At 66.9% G+C, this 10,810-nt stretch overlaps 4 protein-coding genes across 4 annotated transcripts; 2 read left to right on the top strand and 2 right to left on the bottom strand.

Moving 5' to 3' along the window:
• The first annotated feature begins 20 nt into the window (after nucleotides 1-20).
• On the top strand, nucleotides 21-3,364 carry FA09DRAFT_361969 (hypothetical protein). Its single transcript, XM_025745420.1, has 2 exons — nucleotides 21-326; nucleotides 382-3,364. Exons 1-2 carry the CDS (start codon nucleotides 222-224, stop codon nucleotides 3,178-3,180), a joined length of 2,904 nt encoding a protein of 967 aa, XP_025596676.1. The 5' UTR covers nucleotides 21-221; the 3' UTR covers nucleotides 3,181-3,364.
• A 13-nt stretch (nucleotides 3,365-3,377) lies between these two features.
• On the bottom strand, nucleotides 3,378-4,289 carry FA09DRAFT_340196 (DUF938-domain-containing protein; the record flags this gene model as incomplete). Its single annotated transcript, XM_025744297.1, has 3 exons — nucleotides 3,378-3,422; nucleotides 3,484-3,609; nucleotides 3,726-4,289. 3 exons carry the CDS (start codon nucleotides 4,287-4,289, stop codon nucleotides 3,378-3,380), a joined length of 735 nt encoding a protein of 244 aa, XP_025596675.1.
• Nucleotides 4,290-4,464: 175 nt separating this feature from the next.
• Nucleotides 4,465-6,867, top strand: FA09DRAFT_331287 (hypothetical protein). The gene is made up of 4 exons (XM_025742958.1): nucleotides 4,465-4,823; nucleotides 4,893-4,984; nucleotides 5,047-6,494; nucleotides 6,562-6,867. Exons 1-4 carry the CDS (start codon nucleotides 4,535-4,537, stop codon nucleotides 6,818-6,820), a joined length of 2,088 nt encoding a protein of 695 aa, XP_025596674.1. The 5' UTR covers nucleotides 4,465-4,534; the 3' UTR covers nucleotides 6,821-6,867.
• A 7-nt stretch (nucleotides 6,868-6,874) lies between these two features.
• On the bottom strand, nucleotides 6,875-10,797 carry FA09DRAFT_310594 (hypothetical protein). Its single transcript, XM_025740635.1, has 3 exons — nucleotides 10,105-10,797; nucleotides 7,179-9,874; nucleotides 6,875-7,116 (listed from the first exon to the last, which is right to left on the bottom strand). The coding sequence occupies exons 1-3, from the start codon at nucleotides 10,639-10,641 to the stop codon at nucleotides 7,092-7,094; spliced, it is 3,258 nt and encodes a 1,085-aa protein (XP_025596673.1). The 5' UTR covers nucleotides 10,642-10,797; the 3' UTR covers nucleotides 6,875-7,091.
• Nucleotides 10,798-10,810: the final 13 nt, after the last annotated feature.

The raw sequence follows: 10,810 nt of genomic DNA, 5'->3' as shown, positions 1-10,810 counted from the left end.
TCCTCTCCGCCCCAGATGCAGCCTGCTGCTCGGCGAGCTCAGACCTCGCCTCTCATCCTGCACCTCTCCCCACGGCTCGTCCGCCACACATACCCTCTCGCGCCGGGCATACGCGTCTTGCTCTCTTGCATCTGTTTCGCGCCGGTCTCCAGCCCTCGGCAGCCTCTCTACTCTCGCTCTCTCTTCCGCACCTGCGCTCCTCGCGGGCGGCAGTTGCGGCCATGCCGGCGCCACCGGCCGTCGAGCTCTTCAGCACCTCCATCCTCTCCAACCACCGCGTGCGGCACCGGCATGAGCGCTACACGAGCGTGCTGCGCGTCAAGCAGGTGAGCTGCCTCTCCCGCCCTCCCTCCGCTCGCAGGCTGACCTGTCCTGGCTCAGATCCCCTTCATCTACCACGACCTCGCCTCTTCCGACGCCGCCAAGTCGCGCTGGCGAAGAAAGGCGCTCGATGCCAGCATTCCCGGTCTGCTCGTGAACAACGAGTGGCGCGGCACATTCGAGGAGTTTGAGGAGGCCGTCGAGTTCGGCGAGCTGGACCTCTTTCTGCGCGTCGAGGATGGCGAGCCGCTCGAGCTGCCCGACGAGCCAGCGGCGGAGGAGCAGGAGAGCGCAGCACCTGCGGCACCTGCGCCCGCAGCAGCCGCTCCTGCCGAGTCGAGTACACGCAGCACCTCGCACAGCACGCTGCAGCCGATGCGTGGCCTTGCACAGCCTCGTTCCATCTCGCACGCCGGGCCGGCTGCTGCGCCCTCAGTGCCTCTGCCGCACGCCCTGCCGCAACATGGCGCTCGTGCCGAGCCCAGCGCAGACGCCATCCTCGCCAAGCTGGCGCCTGCCGATCTCGAGCTCAACGACGACGACGTCGACGCCATGCTCGCCGAGATTGCCGCGCTGAGCGTGCGGGATCGCGAGCGCAAGAAGGAGGCGCCGCCGGTCGAGGAGAAGAAGGAGGAACGGCGGAAGGGCACATACCCAGACTTGGGCGCCGGCAACAAGCCAGCAGTGCCGCGCACGTACGTTCCCTCCGCTACCGCAGGCACTGCGCCGCTGCGGCTGGCGCGCATGGGCAGCGGCACCAGCATGGCTCGCGACGTCAGTGCTTCTTCCTCCTCGAGCAGCAGCAGCGCCGCCTCCTCGACGCCCTCTGCACCACGTGCGGCGCGCTACAACGCCTCGCAGATCTCCTCGCGCGCCCTTGCTGCCGAAGCAAGCGCCTCGGCAGCATCTCGAGCCCTCTCGACGAAGTCGCTCGCGCGCGCTGTCTCGGATGGCACAGATCTGCCCACTGCGCTGCAAGGCGCACGCAGCGAGGTGCTGGTAGGCCGAGAAGACCCAGATGCGCTTCTCGCCTCTCTCGGCCTCGGAGATCTGCAGTTGACAGAGGAGGAGGCAGAGGCGTTCCTCGAGTCGGGCATCATCCCTGAAGGAGCAGCAAGTGGTGGCGGGCGAGTGAAGAAGGGCAAGGAGGAGAAAGTGCGGGAAGAAACGGCAGCCAGAGAAGTGGCCAGCCGGGCGCGCTCCAAGGGATACACTGGCAGCCCGATGGAGCCGCGCAAGACGTCGTTTGCGAAGGAGCGCGATGGAGTGGAGGAGAAGGAGGACAAGCGCGAGGACAGCGCAGCATCGGCAGTGGGCCTCGGCCTCGAGACGCAGCCTGCGGAGCCGGAGGCAGCAGCGAAAGGCGAGCCAGATGTGCAAGCAACGACTGTCGTTGCTGCGGTCGGTGCCGAAAAGCAGCGGATCGACGAGAACGCAACTTCGCCAGAAGCCGCTGTCAAGAAGCCAGAAGCTGCATCGGATGCAGCAGCCAGCGAGACGAAGGGAGACACGTCTGCTCCGCCGACAAGCTCCACTGCAGCCGAGGCAGCGAGCACCGCAGAGAGCGGAGAGGCGGTGCTGCCGAGTCCAACGCCTGCCGTCAGCGCCGCCGCCGTCGTTGCGGACGTTGGCGTTGAAGACACGCCTCGCGCCGTCAACAAGGCTCTGCCGTCGCTGGAGGACGCGCCTGGCTCGGGCGAGGGCAGCACTGACACGATGTTGGCTAGCGCTCGTCCTGTCGCTTCTGCCGCTCCTGCTGTCGCTCGTGCTGCATCGGGTGTCCCAGAGCCCGTCAAGCCTGTCTCGCCGACGAAGGACGCTCCCGCTGCAGAGCCCTTCGATACTCTCGCCAAGAGCAGCAGCACCTCGTCAATCACGCCGCCAGCCGTGCCCGCCGCCGAGAAGCCCAGCGCATCCGCGCCGCAGACGCCGGAGCGAGCAGTCGAGGCGCCGCGCACGACGCCGTCAGCTCAGACGCCGGAGGATGCCGCCGCAATCGCCGCTGCTGCTGCAGCCGCTGCGGCAGCCGAGGCTGCAGCTGATGCGGACGCACGCGACACGATCAGGCTGCTGCTGCAAGGCACTGACTTCGGGGCAGACATCGACGACAAGCCTGTCGTTGACTCAAAGGCTGCTGATGCGGGTACCACCACGTCGACGTCGAGCATCAAGCCTGCCGCTCTAAGGCTCGAGCCATCGCCTCTCATCGCGCTCGCCTCTCCCGGTCCTTCCTCTTCTTCAGCATCACCTCCCTCGCCCAAGTCGCCCAAGTCACCTCTCTCGACGCGCTCTTCACGTTCGCCGCTTGTCTCTCGCTCGCCGATTTCTCCATTGAGCAACAACGCGACAGCACAGGTGCGGAGACAGCCCAGCGATCCGCGCTCGCCGGTGCTTTCGCCCTCTCGGCGAGGACTTGATGCTCGGCGTCGCGAGCCGGGCTCAGCAAGCATGACACCGTCAGGTAGCGCCAGCTCCTTCTCTTCCCTTGGCGCGCTGCACTCGCCCGTGGGCGCTTCGCCTCGCTCCGTCTCGTCGCCCGTCACCGGCATCGGCGGCATTTCCCGCAGCGCCTCGACGGAGTCGAAAGACTCCAAGAAGGGCCGATTCAGCCTCGCTGGCATGCTCAACAGCGCCAAGCTGGAGCGCACTTCCTCGGCGTCCTCCAACGCCGGTGGCTCGCCCGTCTCGATCCGCAGCATGGGCGCCCCGAAGAAGGAGGAGCGAGCGAGCAAGACGCTCAGCCAGATCCTGCGCGAGGCGGATGCGGCGATGGCCGAGGAGGAAGAGGAGGAGGAGATGATGGATGGCGATGATATGGCATGGGAGGGCGAGGATGTGAGAGAGGAGCTGCGCATTTGAGAATGCGGAGCCGGAGGCGAGCGAGAGAAGAAGGCCTTAATTTAGCGTATGTTGCACAAGCCTGCCGGGGCATGAGCTTGACTCTCTCTGCCCGTCGTGCAACGAGACGGCGAAGAGCTGCTCTCGAGGGTGCGAATGCTCCTGTAGCAGCCACCTCGCGTCGAGACGCTTCACTCTTGGTTCCACATCGTGCAGCTTCATGCATTCCTCCCTTTCTCGTTGCGCTCAAAGAGCACAAGCAACTGCGTCGCAGCGCGGGTCAGACTTTCTCCGTTTGACGCATAGCGAACTCAAGCCACTCACGTTCCCGGCAGGCATCTCGATGCGTTCCTTGAGCCGCATGCCGTGTTGCTGCGCTAGTGGCTCGAGCTCACGCTGAAGATCCCGTAGCCCGAACTCGGGGTTGCGAGTGCGCAGGTTTGCGTCGAACTGCGGTGTATCAGGTGACACAGGGAGAATCAGCTCTGCGGTCGACGGCCTGGTAGGACAGCGGGTGCGAGGCTTTCAAGGCTCGACTTGACTCAGAGCAAGAGGACACAACTCACAGCAGCATTGCCCTCGCTCGTGACCTTGCCGTTCTCATTGTACGCGCCGTACAACACCAGAGTGCCTCCCGGCTTCAGCACTTCTGCCACGCGCTCAAAGAGCGTCCGGACGAGCGGTGCTGGGATGATGTGTACCAGATTGAGCGCCAGCACTGCCTCGAATCCGTCCTCTTCCCGCGCCTGCAGTGCAGCCCAGTGCTCGCCTTGCTCGATCTCCAGCACGCGTGCCTCGGCGACGTTTGACAGGCCAGAGCACGCGTCGTTGATCAGCGAGCAGAGCGAAGCGTCTGCTTCACACGGCGAAAAGCGCAGCGTCGAGAAGGCGCGTGCTAAAGCAGAGACGTGTGTGCCTTGGCCCGAGGCCAGCTCCAGGACGCCAGGGGTGCGAGAGGAGGAGGCAGCGGAGGCGAGAGAGGAGAAGAGCGGCGTCAAGCCCTGGACGATGCCCGCTACGTTACGCGCCGCAGAGCCAGGCGCGGACTGCCGCTCGGGATAGCGTACGCTGCCCGAGCTGGCTGAGGCTGATGCGCTTGCTGATGGCGATGTAGCGAATTGTGAGGCCATCTTTCTCGATCGGCAGAGGCGGTGGGAGGAGGGAGATGTGGATGAGAGCCAGAATGAGGAGTGCCTGGAGTGGAGGTGCGGACAGGACGCTCCTCGGGAATCGGGCCGCTGCGCGAGCGGCTCGAGCACGTTGGCACCGCCTCGTCTTCTTTGTGCCGCCTCGCGCACCTTGCCTCACTCCACCACAACGCTGCAGCCGGGTCGCATGGCACACTCGTCCTGAGCGTCAAAGCGCGCCGCCCGTCATGTCTGCGCTTGCACTCGCAGAGCCCGCGTCGGCCAAGCGGCGGCGGCGAGGCGATGCGCCTGCCGCCTCGAAGCAGGGCGAGGGCGAGGTTGCGGTTGGCGGCTCGGGCTCTTCATCTGCTGCTGCCTCAGGCTCAGCCTCGAGATCCGCCTCGTCTCCAGCGCCCACCTCAGATGCCGCAGCGCCAACGCGCCTTGAGTCGCTCGGCGGCGCACTGACACGGGCGCTCATTGGCACGCTGGCCTTTGTCTTCCGCGCGCCCGTCCGCCTCTTCCGGCCCGTCAAGCGTGAGTGCCTGCCAGACTAGTGGCGTATGCAGAGGGTAGACACATACTGAAGATGTATGTCTGCTACAGTGAGCTCATGGACGCTGCTCGAGGCTATGGCCAAGCGCGAGGGACGGACGCTGAGCATGCGCTATCTGCGCATGCTCGTGCGGCGCGAGCAGGTGCGTCTTCTCTTCACGTCCCCTTGCGCCGGCTCCGCACTGACGGACGCGAAAATGATCAGGCCTCTTTTCTGCCACATCTGCTGCTCCCTCCGCTTCTCGCCAACACAGCCGTCGGCTTCACGCTCTTCGAAGCCTACACCTTGACCGAGTCTCGTCTACTCTCCAAACGCTTCGCCCCCAATTCCCGACCCGACTTCACGCCATTAAGCATCGTCGGTGTCGCAGGATTCGTCGCAGGCGCAGCTCAGTGTCTCGTCTCTGCACCGCTCGACAATGTCCGCCTCGTGCTCTCCTCGCGAAGACATTCGAGGCATAAAGGAGGAGCTATTGGCAAGGCTCTTTCCTGGCGCGCCGTCATTCAGGCCGCATTGCTGCCCTTCGCGCCTTCCAACACCCGGCAGAAGCTCGTCAAGGCCGTGCAAGCAGCCACGCCCACTCTCTCCACCTCTTCCTCGTCTACCTCAGCGAAGAGCCTCAGCGCACAGGAACGGCGCAAAGCTCTAGCTGCCCAACTAGCGCGCCTGCGGTCCGGCGTCCACGGCGCCGGGCTACTCATGAGTCTGGCACGCGACAGCATCGGCTTCGCCGCATTCTTTGTGGTCTTCGAGGTCTCGCGGAGAGTAGCATACCATGCTTCACGCGGCGTCGATCGCGGCATCGCACGCCTCAACGCCTCAGCTACACTGCCGATGCATCTGCCGTACGATGACGGACCCACTCGAGCGCAAGACGGCGAGATGACGACGCAGCAAGCGACAACGCCGGATCTGGCGCGCTCGAGAACTCGGAGTGCCCGCTTTGTCGCTGCGTTCGTGCTCGTGGTGGGCGGAGCCATTGGCGCAGCGATCTACGAGCTCGTCGGACGACCTGCAGAGCTCATGCGCGCGGTCATTTGGCAAGGACGCAAGGCGGCGGAGAGGGGAGAGGTGCAGAGCAAGGGAAGGAAAGGCGCGAGAGGAAGAGCGAGTGCGGAGAGGAAGGGAGAGTGGGAGAGATTGAGAGGTGGGAACAGGATGGGAGAGACGGGAACGAGAGTGCACACTTTGCTGGCGCATGCTCGGGCCACGACGACGCATCAGCACGCTGCTGCACAAGGCGGCGAGATGCTCAATGCGCACGCTGCTGCTGCTTCGATTGCCGCCTCGGCATCCGGTAGCTCTTCCTCTCAAGCTGTGCCCCACGCTCGGCATGTGCCGTCTGCGGCGCAACGCCGGACGCTGGGACCGATCAGTGCGCATCGTCGACGACGCCTCGGCCTCTCTCCTTCTGCTCCTTCCTCCGCGTCACCGCCTCCCGCCTCTGCCGCCTCTACCAGCAAGAAGGGCAGCACTTCGGCACCAGCACAGCAGCGCCCCAGCGCGTGGAGTCTGCTCGTGCAGCATGCGCGCCGCACCAGTCGGCTCTCGGACGTCGCAGTCGGCGTCGCAGCGAACGCTAGTCGGCAGGAACGCACGGCTGCCGCGGCAAGAGCGCCGCTCTGGCGAGTCATGGGCCACACGTACTTCATGTGCGTACATGCTGCTACCCTTTCCCGGCCGCACAGAAGCACGCCGCTGACGAGCTCGCTTCCACAGCGCGCCTTACGTGCCCGCTCCTCTCCGCGCTCCTGCTCCTCCGAAACCAAGCAGCAGCAAGGCTGCGACGCCAGTGCGCTCGATGCTGCTGCGTCTCCTCCCGCCACGCTTCCAGCCGGCGCCGAGCAGTCTGCGCACGCTGGCCGCTGCGCAGTCCTGGGGCCAGGGACGTGCTGCATGGGCGCTGCGCCGTCTTGCCAGCCCGTACGGCCTCGGCTTTCTTGCCTATGCGTGGCTCGCCGGCGATCTGGCGCCCTGAGAAGGCAGGAATAGAACAGCACTTCAGAGCGCGGGCGCGTGCGAGGTAGAAGAAGAGCTCGTCGTGGAGCGTAGTCAATTTTGGGTGGAGGGGAGTGTACAAGGTGCACGCACGGTCTTGCGGGCATGGACAGGGGACGGAAAGGGGGCGTGAAGAGATGCGGCATGAGTCAAGCGGAGGAGCGCGGTGTGCAGGTGGGAAGCCTCAGACGTCTAGTAGGGAGCACAGCCGCCGTCCGCGCGAAGCATAAGTGAGCCGGCGACCAGGACGATCAGAGGCCGCGCGCGCCAGGGGGCCTAGAGAGATGCAAGGGAGTCAGCGTCGAGAACAGCTGAGCATGGCATGAGGATGCACTCACCTGTAAGCGCCCGCACTCCGCTTCGGCACCTCCTGGAAGCCGTCTCCGCCCTGCGCGGCCGGTGCAGCAGCGGCCTGTGCCGGCGTCGGGGCCGCATCAGCGCCCTCGCCGCCAGCTGCGGCAGCGGCCTTCTTTGCCGCCTCGCGCTCGCGCCAGGACATGCCGGGAGCGCCGCCACGCGTGAACGTCGGCGGGCCCTGGCGTGCAGGGGCCGGAGCTGCAGCTGCGGGTGCGGGTGCGGCAGCAGCAGGAGGAGCACGGAGCGGCGAAGCCGTGCCGTTGGTCGGCTGCGGCGTGGCGCTGCCCGAGCTCGTCGGCGCAGCGGCAGCCGGAGGAGCCTCGCCATTGGCAAGAGCAGCCTTGCGAGCCGCCTCACGCTCGCGCCAGCCGCCGCCAGCCGCCGCGACGGGGGCGCGGTTGATGAGTGGCGGCGCGGGGCTTGCGTTGCGAGCATCGGCAATGGCACCAGCAGGCGCAGCCTTGCGCCACACGCTTGCGTCCTGCGCCGGCGCGGCAGGGGCAGCAGCGGCAGCAGGGGCGGCGGTGCGGGCGCGCAGGCGCTCCTCGACCTCGAGTTCGCGCTGGCGCTGCTTTTCGCCCTGCTCGCGCAGCCGGGCCTGGCGCGCCTCGATCTCGGCGCGCTTCTCGGCCTCGCGCTCGGCCTGCTTCTCCTGCTCGAGAGCGCGCTGCTCGGCCTGGCGTGCCTCCTCCTCCTCGCGCAGCTTGGCACGCTCGGCCTCCTCGGCAGCGCGCTGGCGCTCCTCCTCGGCCGCGCGCTCGGCCTCGGCCTTGTCGCGGTAGGCCTGCTCGCGGCGCTTCTGCTTCTCCTCCTCGATCTGCTCGTCGGCACGGCGCTTGCGCGCCTCCATCTCCTCCTTGCGCTTGCCCTCGATGACCTTGCGCAGCTCGATGTAGTCGGGCATGATGCGCTGCAGGCGCTTCTTGAGCTCGAGATCCGCGGCGTGCTTGGCCTTGGTCGTCTCGATGAGCGTGGTGCGCGCGGCAGAGTGGTAGGCCTTGTCCTCCTCCTTCTGGCGCTCGTAGTCGGCGGCGATGAGCGGCGTCTCCTCGCGCCGGTAGGCACGCTCGAGGTGGTCCATGCGGCGGTGGATGACACGCAGGCGCTCGGCGAGCTCCTTCTTCTCCTTCTCGATCTGCTCGACCTGCAGCTGCACGAGCTTCTCCGTGTCGAGCGTGGCGTACTCCTCCTCGCTGAGCTTGAGGCCGCCCTTCTCCTTCAGGTTTTGCGCCAGCTTCTTGGCCTCCTCGTGCTTGACGGCCTCCATCTCCTTGCGGATGCGCTCCAGCTCGCGGTTGCGCTTCTCGTCCTCCATGCGCTTCTGCTCCGCAGCCTGGGCCAGACGCTGGCGCTCGGCCTTTGCCGTCGCCTCGTCCTTCTCCTTGCGTGCCGCGCGCTCGTCGAGGAGCTCCTTGCGGCGGGCGAGGATGGCCTTGCGTGCGACGGCTGCCTTGTGCTCCTGCTCGGCGGCGGCGACGGCGCGGGCAAAGACGTCGCGCTTGGCGGCCTGGGCCGCCTCGATGACGCTGGGGTCGATGATCTTGACGGTCGTGTCGAGGCAGCTGGCGAGGCGGCCGAGCTGCGTGCGCACCAGCTCGCCGGGCGTCTGCTGCAGGCGCGTCACGTCGCCGGCCTCGCCGCCCGAGCCGCTGGCCACGGCGGCGGCGGGGTGCTGCTCGGCAGCGAAGACGTCGTCCTGGAACGTGATGGCCTGGCTGACGTGGTCGACGCGGATGTCGAGGTGGCCCTTCTTGCAGGCATTGAGCACAAACTTCTCAATGTCGGCGGCCGTGTAGTTGTACGGCGCCTGGAACGCGCCGACGAGCTCCATGACGCGTGCAAGCTTCACAGCATCGTACACCTGGCTCAGCTGCTGGAAGAGGCGCGTGAGGATGACGCTGTGCAGCGGCTTGACGTAGGGCACCATCTCGGGGTCCTGCGCCAGCTTGGCGATGATGGGCTCGATCTTGGCGCAGATGGAGAGCGGGTGGAACTCGACCTCGAGGATGTGGTAGAGCTCGCGCAGCTCGGGGCGCACGCGCTTCAGCACGTTGCGCGCCAGCGCCTCCTTGAGCAGGCCGGCGCGCGTCGGCGTGCGGCTGAGGCCCAGCAGGCTCGTCAGGCGGCCCGTGCGGCTGCGCGTCTCCTGGTCGCCGAGCAGGAAGTCGCTCTTGCTCTTGTTCATGTTGCCCGTGCCGGGCGCGCTGCTCGAGATGACGGGCACGGCAAGGGCGCTGAGCAGCACGAGGGAGCTCATGCGCGTGTGCTCCTCGTCGGTCTTGAGGCCGCCGCGCGCCAGCGAGTAGTAGCGGTTCCATGCCGCGGCGTGGAAGAGGTTGTTGTCGCTGACCATGAAGATGCGCGTAAGCTTCTCGTAGTAGTTGGCCATCATCGACGGGCGCGGCGCCTTCTTGGCCATGGTGAGCAGGTTGTGCACGTCCTCGACGCTGCGGAACGCCTCCTGCCACAGCTCCAGCTCGACGGCCGAGTTGAGCTGCGAGAAGCGCGTGTCGAGGTGGCGCTGCAGCGTGTCGGGCTCGGTGAGGTTGATGGCGTGCGTGTGGTGCGAGTAGCGCGCCACGTTCTGCAGGTGCGTGCGCAGCAGGTCGCACAGCCGCCGGAACTCCGTCTTGCGCTCGTACTGCATGCAGAACGCCAGCGCCTGGTTGGCGATTTGCTGTGGTGGAGGGTCAGCAGGAGCGCCACCTCTGCGGCGGCAGCAGTACGGCGAACGCGAGCACGGCCACGCGCCCGCACTCCGCCATGCGCCATGCTCCCGTCCTTGTCGTCTTGAGCATTCACTCGCGCCATCGCCATCGAAAGCCGCACCCTGCCATGCACCTGCACTCTCGCCACTCGTGGCCGCAGGTGACCCTGCCTCTCCTCCAGCTCGCCGGGCGCACTCACCTGGTACGGCACCTCGAGGCGTGCGTTGTTGCGCAGAATGTCGAGCGCCGTGCGGTAGCTCTCCCACAGGAACTTCAGCCACGGCGTGACGAGGGCGCGGTCCGTGCGGTCGCGGTTCTCCTCGCTCGTCACGGCGCCGAGCAGCATGGCCTCGGGCGTCTCGCTCTCCTCGAGGTCCTCGACGTCGGCCTCCTTGGCCGCGGCGGCCTCGTCGGCCTGCTTCTGCGCGTCGGCGACGCGGGCCTCGCTGATCTTGATGAGGTGGCGGATGACGACGTCGATGCTGGCGGGGTTGGTGTTCTGCGAGACGTTCTTGTACTGCAGCAGGCCGTCCTTGACGAGGCGGCCGCGGCGCATGTCGACGCAGAGGTCGGTGAAGCGCAGCATGATGGGCTCGAGGGCGGTGAGCGGCGTCTGCTTGAAGGAGCGCAGCGAGAAGATCTCGCTCAGCGCCGCCAGTGCGGCCGTCTGCTGCCCGACGCCGAGCAGCTCCTCGGCGCGCTTGAGCAGCGTCTCGGGACGCTGGAAGCGCGACATGCTGGGCAGGGGTCGCGCGCGGGTGGAGCGGGGTGGGTGGAGGAGGAGAGAGGAGAGGTAGCCGTCTGCAAGGCGAAGGGTTGGTGCAGAGAAGGCGGGGCGGAGGGGGTGGGAAGACAGCAGCCAGCGAGCAGCCACAGGCCGGAAGGTTGCGATGCGCTCGCCCTGG

The sequence above is a fragment of the Tilletiopsis washingtonensis genome (assembly GCF_003144115.1).
Source record: "Tilletiopsis washingtonensis strain MCA 4186 unplaced genomic scaffold FA09scaffold_17, whole genome shotgun sequence".
Lineage (NCBI taxonomy): Eukaryota > Fungi > Basidiomycota > Exobasidiomycetes > Entylomatales > Tilletiopsis > Tilletiopsis washingtonensis.
This window is presented reverse-complemented; position numbering and strand designations above follow the sequence as displayed.